We start from the raw sequence: 18,712 nt of genomic DNA, 5'->3' as shown, positions 1-18,712 counted from the left end.
ACATCCATGTCAACATAACTCCTATTTGTGCACTGTCGACTCCCCAAGCATCAGTGTATCGTTAAGATTTTGTTTTCTCGTATCTTAAGCTTGCCGTTGAATATTTTTACCGAGACGAAGCACGCTTGTTAGTTTCTAAAGCCACTGCCAACAGGACCATGTACCAACCCAGTCAACTAATCTATATCAATAATTCTTCTAGCAGTACAACTTTTAATGACGTATCATTAATTGATGTAGAAACTTTGTAATCATCAACATGCATGGACCAGCGGCTTCAAGTTGCTTCTGGTTGATCGTTCATGAACGCAACGAATAAAACTGATTCGGGAACTGGTTCAAAGTAACTGAAGATTTTGCAGTCGCTACATAGTTTACAGCAAATTTCGAATTTGCAGCATTTCCTGCTAAATCTCACTATGCACTTTTGAATTGAAATTAGGTACATGTAAGAGGCTATCAATTAATTTTTCGATGATTATCTTTAAGCCGATGGAGCCTCTCGCGAAATTTTCCTATAAATTTCAAAACTACTCGGAAAGCTCAACAGTATTAGATGTCTGGCTCAACGCCATATGATGCCAGATTTAAAATGATTAATTAAACATTCTATTTTGCACTATAGGCTGCGCACCCGGCAGAGCAACAGCTTGGTGGTGGCGCTGAGGTCTGTTGGAGGTCTGGAACATCTGGTGCTGGCACTGCGAGGAGGCCGCCCATGTCTGACACTACACCGCCAGCACGCTAAACTAGCCTCTGTCTGCCTCACGTCAACCCTGCATGACGGCATGTGGCACGACATTGCTGCTATGGAAATAGGAGAGTGGGTCTGGTACTTCAACTAACAGAAGGAAAGCCGCTTTTTCGTTTGTCCCTCAACTCGGCCGCTGTTGACGTGAGCGTCAATACTTCTCTAGCAGACCTACGGTGGCATCGTGTGGACATTTTCTGGCGAAATAAAGTACGTGTTTTCGATTAATTCAAGTTTTCATTTCTAATCATTCTTTCATTGGCGTTTGCAATCAGTTTTACTAGTTATAATTGCTCTAACTGTATTCATATCAATACCACCATTGTAATTGCAGGACCAATTTGAAGACAGAACCATTTTTTCGATCCATCTTGATAACAGCAACTATACCGTATTTTTCTCGTTCCATCTTCAAAGCAACAATCATTCTGAGACACGCTCTGAATTCCAAAAAAAGCGCTAGTAAAAGTTTTGTAATCTGGAAATTACGCTGTGCACTGCTATTCCCACTGAAAGCTTAGCAAATGAACTCTCTCTGTGAATCACATTCAAAAATTTTTTATAGTAATTTATCATTTCAATTATCGTTTTTCAATGCATAATATTTCGTGATTGATGGAAATGTTTACAAAAATTTTCTTTCCTAATACATTGAAATTGTTTAATCATTTGATTTATATTAGGCTATACATAATTTTTATAAAATCATTAATTTACACAATGAATCGGTACATAATCCCCAGACAGTTGAGATGATCATCGACAACTGCGTAGGACAGCCCCCTGAAAATACAACAGAAGCAGACCGCGGGCCCGGCCCGTCCAAACAATTCTACTGCAGAAATGCTGTGCACGCGCAAGATTTGACTGGACAACTCAACACAAGAGGCGCGCCTTTGCAACTCGGAGCCATGGACGCAAGTTCCAGTGATGCATTGCACGAGAATAATGGCGGTAAACAATCCTACTTCAAAGGATGTCTCAGGAATATACGACTCAATGGAGAGGTAGGAAATTACACAGGTAGCTCATAGCTCAGTATAATTAAAAGATTTAACAATGTATAATTTCACATCTACTAGAAGTTCTCAAATCATAAATGCAAGTTTTCCGTACATTAAATGTTAACAATATTTAAAATTCTGAATTTTATTACTTCATGATAAATATCATTCATTCTGCATTCATGATCGAAAATTTTCAGTACATTGAATAATGAAGAAAAAAGTTTGGGCGTTGAAGCAGGTAATCTTCATCAAATTAATAGCTATATAACTAATCTTATATAATTTTAATCCATTACCTGAAACATTCAGAAGTCTAAGGTAAAATATTAAGGAGATACTCTAAATTAGTTTGCATTGCCCTGCAGAGCCAATATCAACAGATGTTGATTATAATTATAAGTTTTTCAGCTCCAGCACCTCGCATAGAGAAATGAACCATCGTTACTCTTCTGCGACCGATGCGCATTTATTGTTTTTTTTTTTACTCATACATGACATCTATCCATCACAAAAATTTTTAGCGCAAAGCCCTAGATATGCTTAACATCGCGCTCAGTGCTCAAAACTCTGATGACATTAATTTAGCACCAGCGTTCTGCATTTAAGTTCAGTCATCATAAATTTATTATTTGTTGCTTCCATGTTAAGGATTATTTTTTTATTACTGGCGATTCGTGATTGATTCCCAGCAACAAGTTGGAGTACAAGATACGATTCATAGATTAAAACGAAGAGAGGTCGTACTGCCATTAAAAAATTCTCTTAACTCAAGCTCAAAAATTCTCAAGTTAAATCAAGCTCACATGTAAATAAAGTTAACTTGAGCTCAGATGTAAATATAGTTATCTCAAGCTCACATGTAAATATACTTAACTCAGGCTCAGATGTAAATATAATTAACCCAAGTTCACATTGCTACAAAGATTACATTGAAATGCAGATAAGTTCATCCGCCTCACAATCGGATCTCGATTTCAGTCACACTTTGGATCATAAATTTAATATATCTTGCATCACTTAATGAATGAAATAAAATTATAAACGAGTCTTAGTCTACATGTATCAACAAATACGCGATGCAGAATTATTAAGGGGTTTTAATTCGCCATGCATAAACGAATGCAAGATGGAAAATCTGGCGATTTTTTCTACAGTCATTCAATCTGTGCAGATTCTTACTAGAACTTTGCATGTACAAGAAAATGCTACGACGAGCAACCAAGAACCTGGAGATAAAATTTTCGAGTCTACTTCGAAAATGTATGACTTCCCAACATAGAATTGCCCCTGAATCTTTCTAATGAGCTCTGCAAATGCTTAGCTTTTAAAATATGCAGTACAATGATAATATATTATTATGCAATAATATTTATGCATAACAATACATTGCATGAAATTCATTTTTTGTCCTCGATCGAATTAATTTTAACTGAAGTCGACTGGAACTGAGGTGTAAAAATAATAAGCAACAACTTTTTGGTTAAATTGCGTTATTTATGATCATGGTAAAAACCAACCTTAAATTACTTTAGGCAACAAGAAGCTCCACTTTTTTCCTTCTTATTGCGGTTTGCTTTGCTGCTCCTGCACGCAGCAACTCACAACAGCTGCACGCAGATTATTCCTAATAAAATTGAGGAAATAACGAATTATTTGCATCATTTCCTCGGGTACGAACAAATGTCGCTCGAAAATTGCACCAATTTTTCCCATTATTTGTAGCTCGCAAAGATTGAGGCCTCCGTCCTGCGCTCCCTGAATAATTCATGGTAGCCGATGTTTGGTCTAACTTTTCTGTTTTATTTCTTAAGGAGATGTTTTAGTATTTAACTTTAAAGCATAGTATAAAAATTATAATTTGTAATGGTGTATAGGAAGTGACAAATGCAGTAAAATATATTGTAATAATTGAATATCCAGCAAGGAATTAATACTGATGTCTGGAAGAGTTTTCTTAGAAGTTGAACACAGTCATGTTCCACACGTCCAGTGATGCCGCTACTTGCGCGCTGCGGAAAACAACCGCAGAAATGCAGTCCATCAGATAGCAGATATATTCATGCAGAACTCGAGTTCGTTTGATCACAGAAGAGGTTTACTCCTCATTACGCCTAATGCCACTCTCTTCGGTTTGTGGTCTAAAAAGCGTTTTTTCGCCCTCTGGTCCGCAGCTGCGGCGAGGGCTTCCAGCTTAGTCCCGACGGCTCCTCCTGTCTGGATGTGGACGAGTGTCGCTACGAGCCTTGCCTCAACTTCGCCTCGTGCTCAAACTCGGTGCCAGGTAATGAAACTTTATCCGAAAGATTTTTTCAACTGATCAGGTTAAGATTGAATGCTTAATTATCTTGTTTCAATAGTTGATTCCTTGCATTGGTGCTTCAACAATGAAAATGTATTATTTAACGAGTATTACATCTCTGGCTCAACGCTACATGAGGCCAGATTGAAAATTAATGTTGAAACTTTCTATTTTGCCCTATAGGCTGCGCACCCGGCATTGGTTACCATATGTCTTTCCCGAACTATCTCGAACAGAAAATTTTGTATGAATGCCAAGTTTCGAAAGGATCGATATATATCACTTGCACCATAGAATTGACTATCACTGTCAAAAATTCTCAATTTGCATGATGAAATGGAGCTTTTTGAGTTTAAAAATACGATTCGTGACGAATAATTGTTATTGCATGGGATATCCTGACCTAAAGTTAAACAATCTTGTATTTGTTCATAATAAATCAATCTTTGGTGTCCATTAAACTTGAATTATTAATTATGTAATCAACCTTTTCTGTCATGATATGAATGACCGTTAGAACATCGACTCTAATCACTTAACTATTCATAAGAAATGAATGGATTCACAGTAAATTTCAGAAAATGGTAAGGTCATCATGAGAAAGTTATTATATATTTCTATTCATTTTAATAAGACACAGATTTCTGCGGGAAATTGTATTATATTCTGTAATCTTGGTGTAGTTAGGCAGAAGCTTTTCTCTTATGCAAGTTTGATTGAAGACCAGAGCATGCTTTTTATTAACAATCTTCTTGTTCGTTTTTTCAATGAGTCGAACCAAATTTCTTGCTGGCGTCGGGAGATCGAAAAGCAGGTTTCCGAACGACATTTTAATAGTTTGCGACGTTTCGAAAATATAATTTTCATTATGAAGCTGGAGAAGGTTTTACAACATTAGAAATTGAATTTGAAATGACTGAAGTACATATGAATGGTATAGTGGATACAATAAAATGAATAATGCGAATACAACAAAATGTATAAACTTAAAATTACTCTGAAAATAATTTCAGCGTCCGGACGAATCCTGTAGTTTGGAGGTTGATAGCTGGAGACTCGCTCTTGATAATGAGAGCCTCAGCTATCATCAGTCTCGATGGGTCGGGGCACCGCATAACTATGCTGGTGCAGGCTTCCAATGTCGCTCGGGTGATGGTCTCATTGTGAGCTTCCCGCATGTGGTTCTTGGGTCCTCCAGATTGTAGATGGCATGTTAGTCGGCGGCTTAAGGTCGAGAGTTGTTTAGCTGCTTGCCGTAGAGCCGGAGTTAACACACTTGATGTCGATGAGCCTCGTTTTTTGGTAGCTTCAGCTCGCAATAGATCTTTTAAGTTTCTGTATATTCTGTAATCATGCAGTATTATTTTCATTTTCTAGTTGCATGTTGACGTTGACTCGACAAACAGACTCTTTTGGAATAAAATTGTTCAAAAGCACCAACCATAAAGACAACAAAAAACGGATCTTGTTAAGAATAAACACCCTAGTATGAACTTGTTAAGAAAACGCACCCTTGTATATCCTTCTTGATAAAACGCTCCCTAGAATAAACCATGTAGAATAACTTTGTTAATCCTATCTATTCCTTTCTATATTCATATTTTCAAGAATTCATGTGGCAAAAAAGCTTCTATCGAAATGCTTTTGAAGCTTTATGTGATCATATTGCAGCAAAATACTTTGACTAAGATGTTCAGCTTATCATTTGGGATTTAACGTTTTGCAATGTATTTTTCTACATTGAATGATAATTCGTAAAAAATGTTTAAATACAATTAATTTGCTTGTATTTTTCATTCAATTAACTTTAAGATTACGCACCCGAGTAACGTATGGGGCGCTTATTCTTAACATGATCCCAAAAATCATATTTAATAATTTGTGACAATTTACGTTGTGCTGGAAGTAATAATAATGGTTTAGTAGGTAAACGATAGGCAAAAATCCTTAAAGAAAGATCGTGTGGCTTTGTTAGAATGTCAGAAAAAGCCGCTTTGAATCGGATTCTTCAATTTGTGTGCAACTCGACGAATGGTCTGTGAATTCCTTTTCAATGAAAAAATTGTGTCTTAGAATGGACGATGAGGATTGCATGTCAGTATTCAAATTTAGGAGCCACAAATTCCTAAGATAAGCCATAATTTTCTCCGCATGCTGAAGAAAATGCCATAAGTGAAGACAATCCCTCCATGCGCTGCATTCACGCTGTTATAGCGGCCAAACTAGACTTGGTTGAAGGGATATGAGCTTCCACCTGTTGAACTGCACGCGTAACTCCTACCATCAGAACTGAAATGCAAACATTAATTCTATAGTACATCTCTCCAAACGACACACCGCCTTGCAAGCACTAAACGTGCCTAAATGAGTATATTCATGAAAAGATAGACTTCAAACCTGGAATCACGGCACAAATTCATGAATTGTTAAGCCTAAGAGAAACTATTTCCTTTGAGATATTGTACCATGTTTCTTCACAAGTTTCACGGTAAATTGAGGGAGTTAGAATATAGACCTTCAGCTGAATACCTTCTTGCAATAGCGTCTTTGTAAATTCCAATCAGCCATGTAAGGCTGGCTGAGAGTGATCCACAAAAGAATAATCATACCTGGAGCCTTTTAACAGCCTTTTTAGAAAGACTCTTGTATGACTGCCGTGTGCATATGCGCCCTCAGTAGTGGAGTTTTCTTCAATTATGTATCATGGTACAGTCTCAACTGTACTCTGAGGACGAATATGACTTAATAATGGAGTTTTAAAAGTTTACATTTCGCGTATAAGGTTTAATATTAGGTAAACCTATCATGTTAGACGATGAACGTTACTGTTAGGCATACGGAAATCGTCTTCTTTGGTTTAATTTGTCCATATTTATTCCTCATTGATTCAAATTATCTGTTTTTTTCCAAGAAGCTGTGTTAAGCTAGTGCACGTCTTCATGTGCATGGAAATGGTTCTGCTGATCAATGAATGCAATATTTAATTCGTTTTCACTTAAAAAACTCCTCCGAATAACTTTTTCTCATTTTTCTTGTCTTCTTTCGATGTTCCTAAAATTTTCAACTCCCCACGTTTGATTTCATTCTAAAATTAGGAAAACAAATAAATCATATCAAATAACATAAAACGTCAGACTCAACAATGCGCAACATCATTGATGAGTCTGCATCATTACCTACAAATCATTACCAACATCAATGCCTCATTACCTACCAAGTAATAGAGTTAATACTGTGGACGTCACTTCCATTCTTCAACATCAACACTTGCCGCCCCGTATCACAGGCTACCACTGCTCCTGCACTAGCGGCTACGCAGGCCACAACTGTGAGCAGCAGGCCGGACCCTTGGCCTTCCCCCTCGGCGGCCTGCCTGTCCTGCTGGCCTTCACCTTCTCCCTCGCTGCTGTCTTAGGTCAGCCTGAATATGATCCCTGAAACCTTGTAAATTTATTAAAATCGTTCCATGTTCATGTTTACTTTCGTATGGTAATAATTTACAGTGAAATCATTTATCATGACGGAAAATCATTTACCGGCACAAAATATTCTCTTCATTTCTTCTACAAAGAGCAGGGTAACACAGGTTCGGGATGTTTTGTGTAAAAACAAAACTTTGCCAGTAGCAGTGTAACTTCTCAGGTTAATCCAGATCATCAGGCCTACTCTGCATTGCTGGAAAGCAAACTTGCTTCCCCAGGAGAAATTCATAGCATTAATGCAATTCCTATAGCGCTTCCCAAATTTATGGCGAGGCGTCTTCTCATCGCAGGATACTAGGATCAGTCTTTATAGTTGTGCTAACGTCAGTTAACACACCAGTTAATTTACTTATCAACACACTTGTACATACACCCTGTCAATATTATGAAATAATTGAATCAACAATGCAGTAGTTCAGGCATTTTTCTTTCTTAGTTATTCATTTACTCAACGTCTAACAATTATTTCGTTTCTGTGGCTTATCGTTAATATTTTTTAAGGATGAATTGGCTGTTTCTACAGGTTTGCTGGCGATTGCAGTGTCAACTTATTTTCTAAGGCGCCGGAAACTCGAACTCAAGACAACGTCAGTCGACGGAACAGCAAGTAAACAAAAACAACAACAAGTCATAACCTCAACAATCATAGACTCCTCCAACCTCTCCCAAGTGCCTTCTAAAGAATCTAAGAAAAGTATTTCCTTAGAGGAGCCATCTAGCGATAAGCAATTTTCTAAAGAATCGTTGAAAAACATGACATTTTTTTCAAAATCTTCGAAAAATGCAGCGCTTTCCGAAGGACTGCAAAGGAAGAGTTCATCATCCAAAGAATCCTTTTCTTGTGAAGGAATAAATTCAGTAGCCGGCCACGCCATCGAGGTGCGCTACACGGCCAGCGCCGCCACACACACGACACTCGCGCCCAGCGTCTGCGAGCTGCCCGCGCTCCAGCACGACGCCGTGTCTTGCTTAGGGCGCTCCAACCCCGACGCCGTGCCTTGCTTAGGGCGCTCCAACCCCGACGCCGTGCCTTGTTTAGGGCGCTCCAGCCCCGACCTCACGGGTAAGTTCTCTTTTGAATTCTAAGAGACAGTTTAACCAAGCTGATAGGTGTTATTTTGATGCAAAATCTATGGCATATTTACCGTGAAATGTCAGCAGTCGATGGTGTATAGAGATTGACCATAGTTTACTCATGGTAACTCAAGTTAAAGTGCATTTTGACGCGATTAGCATTAAGGAGGATTAATGTATCTGACGACAAAATTTTACTAATGTTGAGCTGTAACTATTTTCTAGTGACCGCTTTTTTGTGTCATGCATCAGGCGAGGACGTGACGAAGTCTGGCCATTCAAGGCCACTGAGCGCTCTAACGATCATGGCGCCTCGAGGCTATAGAGACGATGATGAGGTCCAGCACAAAAAATTCGAACTGCGAGATGTTATAAGTAAGTGGTTATAACGTTAAATAAAATGAACCAAGTTTTCATAAAACAATGCTGCTATCACCGGTATTGTTTGCTTGCAATTATTTTTTTGGAAAAGCAAGTTTGGAAATACTAAAAACTCAATTTAATCTTCCGACTAATTCACAAGAGAGATTTATTTTGACAACTTATTCAATTGAATACTGACAAGTGTTACCGCGTCATTTCATCAGAATATCTTGTGATGCATTTATTTCATCAATACGCATATTTCTGTTTATTAGATTCATTGCAGAACAGCTCACTTACATATTATTCAAATATAAGTAAAGATTGCTGCGCCCATTTGGCTGCATTTTCAAATAAAACAAAAGATTAAAGCGATTTTATTCGCCACAATATTATTCACTGTGATGAAGCATTTGCTTCAAAAATATATATCTTATTCCGAAAAAAAAACAGTACAGTGCAAAGCTATTTCCTCTCAGCGCATGAACTCATGATATGTACATCACCATTAAAAGTTGTTACGCTAACTTGGGATCCATTTAAAATTATTTGGTTACAGTGTTGAGCTTCTATTCATTTCATGGATATCTCATCTGATCTTACAAAACCTAGCGTCAGAAATTTCGCCGATGTAATGAATACAAAATAAAGGAACCATTCGAAAATCAAAGTGATTACGCAATTTTAATTTCTGCAAATTTTTCAATACCACTGTTTGAAAGCAGTAAGTTGACCTTGTTGCTTTACTCGTCTGAATCCGTTTTAAGCTTTAACTGATATTCTACTCAATTAATAACCTATTTTCAGAAATAACTCAGAATTTTCTCTGTCAACGAACCTATTTCAAACCCGCGATGGGATAATACTACGCGATGGGATGAGCCCATCGCGCATTAGGTAGAAAATTGCAGAGCATGTAAAATATCGGTTTTTTTATTCTGATTCTATTAAGAAATGGAATTTAAATTTTCTATGCGTAAAAATTTCTAACTTTTCTTTTTTGGGATCATGACTGGAAAATTTATTGAAACAATCCTACCCATCGCATAAAATACCTTTTAAGAAATAAACAGTGTGTACAGTAAATGCTGCCGTCATAAATACAAATATGTTTTCAGTAAATACTTTTCTACAACAGCGTTTGTGATTACATACACTACATGATAATTTTGAGCCCTAAATAACCTTTGTTTCACGAAAGACTTAATCAAATTGAGATCTCAATGTTACTCTTGAAATAAATCACCTTTCCTTTCATCTGCATTGTTCCAGATGGCGTGGAATCCATCTGCTCCGAGACTCCATGGCCGCTGCTCCAGTCATATACTTCAGACTCCACTCCTGATAATATCAAACGGCCGTACTTTTCATCTCTGAGACGCAAGTCAAATGAATTGGCTCCTTTTCTCAACGTCAGTGGTGAAAAAAAGATATCGACGTCTCAGCCAGACTCAAATGAAAGAATGGAAAAAGTTGCTTGGTATTGTGAAGGTCACAACGCTCCCCAAAAAACTGATATGATGGAGAAAGACTCAAAAGTTGATCCCGCAACAGGATCGCTGCCTGCTCAGACAATGTGTTCTGCATCTCATGAGTGCAAGGCTCCTAGATGACAAAAACAAGTTTGTAAAATTTAACATTGCATTTGAATTTCAAAACTATTTGTTCGATGGAACTATCTATGAATTATCTAAATATATTTTCAATTCACTCGACCTGTTCTCATTTTGAACCAAACTTTCTGCAAACTGAGACCATCACCAGCAAATCCAGTATTATATGCCTGCGAAAAACAGCTCAAGCAAGGGAATTTAAATAATTTCGAACAATCATTGTCATTTATGCAGAAACGCCCTCCACCCTCTTCAAGTCGATAATTTTTTTTGATTCCATTCTAATTTGAGTCTTTATAAATCGAATTGGTAGTTCTGTTGAATTATACTGGCCTATGCAAGTAAAAATAAACGAGACCACATCAACAAACCAAATATCTGTACAGAAGAAATTACTGAAACATTGACGACACGAGCGCGTTTATTATGAAAATAATGAAAATAATCATTTGCGTCACTTGAAATATTGCAATTAATTATTGAACATGAAGCACTCTATCCCACTGGCAAGCTAAAAATCATAAAGGTTATCGCATCAAAATCTGCTTCAGGAACGGAACAAAAGACTGGACTTGCATATGAACCTCGGCGGAACGGGAAACAACAGGAATATCCGAAAATTTTCATTTTTTATTGAAAAAATCTGTTCATTCGTCAATGACTTGATTCAAATGCCACTCTTTTGAATTTTTTTCCTTTCAATAAACAACTTTATCTCCGATTTCCAAACCTTGAAAAATATCTTTCTTTTCTAAGGAGAGATATTGAAAAATATTTCACTTGCTACAAATATTACTGGCTTGAGAAAAATCGAATTTGTTGTGTATTAGAAATAATAAACATTCTGTTTTCATAACATTATTCCTTGATCTTAAAAATCATCAAGCCAAGTTTTTGAGCTTAGTCGTCTTCAAATAAAGAAACATGGAGTTCACAATATCATTTTACTTTTAATTTAAATTATTTACCAATAAAATCATAAACAATTCATTCCTAAATTACTGAAGATAATGTCAAAATTTATAAGTAGTCTATAAACATTTCCAGTACCCATAGGAAGTTGCTCTTATTCTGCAGTTTATGTGTTACTCAGCGCGTGCTTATGGCAGACATGAACACTTAAGAGCTTCCGACAATCCTACGAGCTGGAATTATTCACACGTGGCTCGTTTGCAACCTCCACTAAAGAAAGGTTCACTAAAGATATAAGTCTTATAACAGAAAGCAAAGTTCATGAATGAAACAACGAAACTTTGTCTGATAAAAAGTATGTATGTTAAAATAAATAAAAAAAACGAAAGTGACAGCGTGTCTGCTGTAAAAAAAATACTAATTAAAATATAAAGTTTGGAAACGGGGAAAATTAACCCTCCTTCAACGAAAGAAAAAATCTCAAAAGTATTTTCGTAAGCCCCTACTATTATATGAATCTCATGAGCCTTTTTAAGACGTAATAAGATGCTTCCTCAACCATGTGCTGTGTTGCAGCAAGTTTATTTTCTAGACTCAAACTTTCCACGTTTTATCTCCAAACAACAGCGATTCTAAGTGGTCCACGGCAACCGACTAATGCCGGCGATTGTTGGGAATTCAAAGGCCGACTTCCAGCAAGCATTAAAGACCGTAAGCTGTTAATTATAAAATAGGTTTTTCATACTTAATCTTAGAATGAAATGCAACTCGGTAAGTGATTTGCGCAGAGTTGTCCACCAAACAGCTACTTTTAGAATACGAATATAGGTTAAAATCGCCGTTTTAATTGAAGCGCTGAAAATGAGAGGTCGTAAATGGACAATCTTACTTAACACTTAACTCAACGTTATGTTAAAATTGTCACAACCTAACTGGGAACAATGATGTTATTTCCATTCTCTTTTTCTTTGAAACGTTAGAAAAAATACTTCACATGAGCTTCGGATGTTAACACTATTTTAGTACGCAAGACTTTGCGATAGCTGCTCCAAACATAATGAGGGCATTGATTTCAACATAAAAATTAATTCGATTACCTGTTCAATTTAAATTCGTATTAATGAATGAAAATTCAAATTAAAATAATGGCTCGCTTGTTGATTATATCCTGAAAGAAATTGCCGTCCATCACTTTGAAATTTAAACGACTGCGAGCATTATCTATAGGTTTTAGTTTAACCAACTACTTCTTACACGGTTATTCGATGTTAACATCGACATAAGATCTACAATGAATCACAACGATTAATGGAAACACTGAGATGGTCTTTAGAAAAATAATGTGGATGCCTAGGAATAGATATTTTATGTTAATTTCTGCACACGTGCATGAATCTGACTGTTGACAGCGAGCAACCGAAAAATTCAAGTGTCACCAAAAGGAAAAGAAAAATGGTTTCTCAGTATTAACATTGCTGCAATAACTCTTCAACAAATTTTCCACAGTTCAAGAAGATCAAACCATGGTGTAAAATAACAAAATTCATTTGAAAATAATTTCCAAACAAATTGAATTTTCTCTCCGAAAATAAATACAGTGTGGAAATTGCTCAAGGAAAATAATTGGAAGCTTTTCGGCTGAATTACAAACGTCATATTTTATTAACGCGGACTTTCCCAAAACTGAATTATGGACAAAATCGAGGTACACAAAAAGTATTTGCATATACCTATGATACAAAAATTTCAGATTACAATCAATATATTTCACTATCTGCTTATAGACTCTTTAAATATTTAATATCATAATTGAAACCGATTCATTGCTCTGATGGTGAAATCAATAGACAGAACTTTGAATCACGAACCTTTGAAATTTCTCGGAAGCATTTTCAAAGATTTCACAGCTGACACAAATCGGCTTAACAAAACATAAATTCCGTAACGCATACGATTTGTCGTCCGTATTTCTGGGTGGAAAAATAGACAAGATTTATCGAAATCCTGACGGGTGGATTTTGTAACGAATCCAAGCGCGGCTGTCAAAACCCCGAATGATGTCTCGTAAATATCGGCCATTGAATCTTTACTTCAGGCTTTGGTTCTGGCGTCGGGTGGCATGAGTCAAAATTTGAATAATCCATGTCGACGGCAGCTGCCTCACTCCCCCAATTGCACGTCATATGAATGCGGTGTTGGGAATTACGAATTGTACGTATAGAATTACGAATTTTTGGAAATTTGAATTCAAACACTAAAATAAAAATAAAAAGTAAGAGATAGTATCCATGAATGGAGTTTTACGATTTAAATAGTACGTTGTACACCACAAATGATTACAAATAAATATATGTATGAATAATGAGTCACTTATAGTAAGCCATTAAATTTTGGTCGCTTGATGCTCCTAAGAAATTTCATTATAATATAACGCGACAACCTCCCTAGTTCATAAACTAGAACAAGTTCTTAATTTCGATCACACGATTTTCTACACATCGTACCAGGCTCTCCTGCGCCTCGCCAGGCTCTCCTGCGCCTCGCCAGGCTCTCCTGCGCCTCGGCAGGCCCTCCTGCGCCTCGCCAGGCTCTCCTGCGCCTCGCCAGGCGCCTCAGGGAAGAGCTGCCAGGAAGTGGTGAGCTGAAATATCCTGACAAGCCGCCCGCCAAGTGGGATAAGCTGGGCAACAGGCGTCCCTTCAGTGTAACCAGATCCTTCAAGTGAGAGCTGCGATAAACTTGTAAGTGACGTTCACGTTAGGAATAAGAGCTTCACAATGAAATAGATTATGTTAAGTTTTCTGAAGTATTTTTGTAATGAAATGGACTGTGTAAAGTTTTTCGACGTATTCTGCTATTTTGAAAGAAAAATTACATTCAGCTAGAGAAAAAAGCTATTATAATTTAGAATTTCTCGGTCTCAGTGAATGACAATGAAGCAGCCAGAGATACGATCGTCAACAATTTTTTTCTTACATTTAAACGAAGAATAATCTAATAAAATTATGTGATGCTCCAATAATTGATGCATCACTTACCTGTGAACGCTCTATTCATCTAGTGATTCTGGAGGAATAAATTAATCACTGTCAGATACACTTCCATTGTTTCAAACATCAGAAAGAATTTACCATGAAGCGGGCTTAGTAATAAACGAAGTGAATGCGATTTCAGATCGCCCGTCTAAAACAAATTGTGCACACGGTTCCTCAATTTAGCGCGCGCCCGCGAACCGGTAGACCAAATGCCAGAGCTAACGGCGGTCCTTCGGTGGACGCCATTTTCCCAGCAAATTTTGACACGATGAAATGTACGTAATTTATCCACAGGAAATTCATCGGAGGAAATACGGGTATTGAGAATCTATGTGCAACGCCTATATTTTAACTATAAATACAAAACTGTGTAATTACTGTGTTTTAATTTTGAGGATGCAGTTTCAAAGCGAGAAGTATCCCAATATTTTATCAAGTAAGTATTATTTGTTTATTGAGTGGTAACGTGAGTGGAAAGACATCCTTACAAGTTGCATCGATGTACCAATGACGTTCCATCTCAAAAGGTTAATTCGTAGATTCAGTGCATACAAGTTTTATAAACAAGTAATACTAGTTTCCAGGTTTTGTTTTTAAGACTTTTATTTTGGTTTGGTTTTATTCGTAAGGTATGCTGGTAACATAAAAAAAAAACAAATTCTACAAGGTATTGTTATGCTAAATGTACATATTCACGATTCTTTCCATTCTACTAAATTATTGGTAAATATTTGGGCGATAATTCAGGGGAATTTTGATAATATATACGTGCACATAATTTGGGAGATATTCATATTTCATGAAGATTGACGACTCAAATAAATTAATTTTAAGGGCACGATATCGCGGCGCCCACGGCAGTTCACAGAGATAATGAGCGAGTGCCCGCAAATCCAGACTAATTTTCCTCTGCACTAAAATTAATGCGCGCATACGATAACTTAAGGGCAAACTCCGAAATAGTCGTTAGCGAAAAGTCTAGTTAAAAACATAGCGAATATATATGAAAAAGGCGGTGAAATTTAACGATGTTGGAAATTGCAATGGTTTAGTGTTATCAAACAATTTCCAAACTTAATTAAAGAAACATTTAATAATATGACTGACGAGGTTTTTGCTTGAATATATTTTTCTTCATAATTCGAGACATTAAAAGTGAGATGTTGGTCCTGGCAGGCAACTTCCGTCTTGTTACGAGATAATAACTTGCGGGATGAGGTCTCGACAGCTCCCAGTTCTGCTCAGAGTGCGAGGCAAACTCGGAAACTTTATTCTAAAAATTACCTTTACTAGTTAAATCTCAATCATAATTCACTTGAAAACAGCTAGGAATACGATGGCATCATCTTATGAGGCTTATTCGCCGCAAATAAAGAAATAAATTTAGGTGATTATACAAGACATAGATGGGGCATTTGATGGAAAATAGATGGGGCATCAACGAACGTCGTTGGTTTAGTATATTCAGATCAAGGCTCGTACATAGACATAGCCGATGTTTGTTCAACGAACTCATCATCAGCCAGGCACGGATCTTCACCTCTGATGGCGCATCGAAATGTCGCATTTGGCCACACCTCAAATAAATAAATAAATGGCCCGGTAGCAAATAGATGAGATTAGTTTCATCCATCGAATGGCTCGAGTCTTTGATTCTTCTTGTCGTTGTCGCGCTTCTGTCCATGGACGCAGCATTCGTATGATGGAGAATCTACCTACAGCTAGTCGATTCAATGTATATGAATGTGGCTGGGTACTCATACATGGCCGCTCGTTGAAAGACTGCCATGCACTGTTATATTAATAAAACTATTTTTCGTACCAATTAATAATTTTTCTCTCTCAATAACTCATTTGTGCTCATCGTCATCCCTATACGAGTTTTATTGTCGCTTGTTAGTAACATGGATGTCAACTCGTCGTAACTCCTCGCAAAATTATATTATAATGAACATCGAGCCTAATTGCTGTTCCTTGCTTAACAGCAAAAAATATAGCTCAGTACTCACTGCAGTGAGTGACAGAGAGCCCATTTTCTCATCAACGAAAACGCGAAGTCACGGACGGACAGACGGACAAATGGAGGGACGAGGACGGACGAACGGACATGGCGAACTTAATAGCGCCTCTTTTCCATAAATAAGAAAATGCGCTAAAAAGTAATGTTTTCATCATTCAACATTTTATTCTTTACATTTATGCTATTTAGAGAAGCACGTTGTGAGTTGGAATTTTATCGTTTTTCGGACCGACAAAATTAAAACGTCAATCAAAAAACGAAGGGTCACCAATTTTTTAATATCCTTCTACCTGGAGTGTCACTGAAAAGATAAATGAACGAAATTTTTGTCCATGACTGCGCAATACAAGTAAGGTTCTTAAACTATGAAAAAAAAAACAATTTTCTTTTCGTGTGCTAAAAATGTTTTTTTTTGTATATAGTTGATAGCGGCTTTCATATTGGACCAGCACTAAAGTTTTATAAATCGTACCACTAGCGTATTTGTTTTAGGATACATAATTTTATTTCTGTAATAATATAATTATAATCATCAGCATCAAACAATTCGACATAAATCACAATCACAGGCAATTTCTGATTGCTGTTCTGATTTAAATTTACATTAAAAATTGGATCAACTTCGCTAGCTACGATATTCATTTTTACCTATGTATATTCTTTAGGATCAAACTGGACAGACTTTGGCATAATTCAAACATTATCATATTTGGCTTAACAATGTCGGTAGCTTTGTTGGTGGTCATCAGACTTGCGTGCACTGTCATATCATGCCAAGATATAGTTGATTATAAAACACAATGAAAATCTATTAATTTAACTCTGTTTATCTAGCGATTTTTGTTATGGTTACTCTTGGTCTTCGGTTGTTATTAACACTCGTATTACGTGAGCCTTGAGGCTTTTCTTCTTCCCACTGTCGCTCATAATAACACGCCGTACCAAACTATCTTACGATACATTTTAAAACAATGATAAAAATTTGCTTCGTTTATAAACGCGCAAAATGTAAATAAAACTCCTGAAAAACTGCTAAACCAGATAAATACCTGACCGGATAACCTGACTTTCTACGTCTAGATTTGATTCGTCATGCCTGATAGAGAAGAAAAGCCGTATAAAGAAAACGTACTTTAGACAACAAAATCAGTGCGCGTCTTCAAAGAGGAAAGCAATCCATGGAGCCACGAGCTCAAATTAAGATGTGTTTAGCTCATGTAAACTCGATTACGTTTTTATTAAATCTAGATTAAAGAATTTCAATTCATCTCTTTTGGACAGTAATCCCCGCGGTAGAGCTTCCTAAAAAAATCCGATTCACCAGATCCGCTAGCAAATTTCAGTTGCAAAAACACTTCAATCATGTTTTGTCAACGTAAATTGAACTTGAACGTACGCAAAATTTTGTGCAAATTAAATTTCTAGGTGCCTTTTGTGCATTAAATCTTGAATAAATGTATAATAACCTACGTCTGTGAGTTTTTACAATTGCAGGGACAGTAATAGTTAAGTATGATTAAAGCTCGGTGGTTTGCCAACCAAATCTACTCAACCGATTACTATGAGGACCAGCTGAGCACCATAGCAGTTTGCAGATAATGGTGAGCATAATTTCAAAACAACGTTCACGAGTTTCGTCGGCACTTCCAAAGCGGGCACAGAAAATTCATGGAGGCGAAGAAAATTAAAAAGTTCATTAACATGGATTGCAGAGGAAATTGTTAAAATTTGGTGAGAACTACTATATAGTATGAGACAATCATGTGAAATCTCTCATGTCAGGAAAATCTACTGCAGCCATGTGGGAAGCGATGATAAAGTGGTTACTTCGAAGTCTCTTTGAGGAAATTGTGTTTGTCCGATTACTAGATCGAAGAGTTTTTAGACTCAAGATATAAGCAGTAGTTTAAAACTAGGGTGCGTTTAAATGGAGAAACAAAATTTAAAAATTTTCATGCAGTTTCGTTTGAACTCCAATTCGCGATAGACTGTTTTAATTTAGTTTTTTAATACTGCATGACCCTAGAAACGGCGCTGTTCTAAAATTTCCTTGGGGGCAAAGGAGTTAATGATAGGATCTCGGTCAAGCCACCTGCCTCGAAATAGGGAAATAATCAGGACGGTCTTTAACTTCATAATCCTGTTATCGCCCGGAA

General features: G+C 36.8%; 1 protein-coding gene across 1 annotated transcript; it reads left to right on the top strand.

Moving 5' to 3' along the window:
• Positions 1-1,699: 1,699 nt before the first annotated feature.
• Positions 1,700-10,675, top strand: LOC108683234. The gene is made up of 6 exons (XM_018172530.2): positions 1,700-1,758; positions 3,930-4,039; positions 7,344-7,472; positions 8,063-8,602; positions 8,866-8,988; positions 10,249-10,675. Exons 1-6 carry the CDS (start codon positions 1,700-1,702, stop codon positions 10,587-10,589), a joined length of 1,302 nt encoding a protein of 433 aa, XP_018028019.1. The 3' UTR covers positions 10,590-10,675.
• Positions 10,676-18,712: the final 8,037 nt, after the last annotated feature.

The sequence above is a fragment of the Hyalella azteca genome, unplaced genomic scaffold (assembly GCF_000764305.2).
Source record: "Hyalella azteca isolate HAZT.00-mixed unplaced genomic scaffold, Hazt_2.0.2 contig5045, whole genome shotgun sequence".
In the NCBI taxonomy this organism is placed as follows: domain Eukaryota; kingdom Metazoa; phylum Arthropoda; class Malacostraca; order Amphipoda; family Hyalellidae; genus Hyalella; species Hyalella azteca.
Note: the sequence above shows the minus strand (reverse complement) of the source record. Positions and strands in the feature narration are given on the sequence as shown.

Coding starts and splice junctions, on each gene's coding strand:
- LOC108683234 (XM_018172530.2), top strand. CDS start 1,700: ATGGCGGTAAACAATCCTACTTCAAAGGATGTCTCAGGAATATACGAC. Junction 7,473..8,062: donor CTCCCTCGCTGCTGTCTTAG/GTCAGCCTGAAT, acceptor CTGTTTCTACAG/GTTTGCTGGCGATTGCAGTG. Junction 8,603..8,865: donor CTCCAGCCCCGACCTCACGG/GTAAGTTCTCTT, acceptor GTCATGCATCAG/GCGAGGACGTGACGAAGTCT.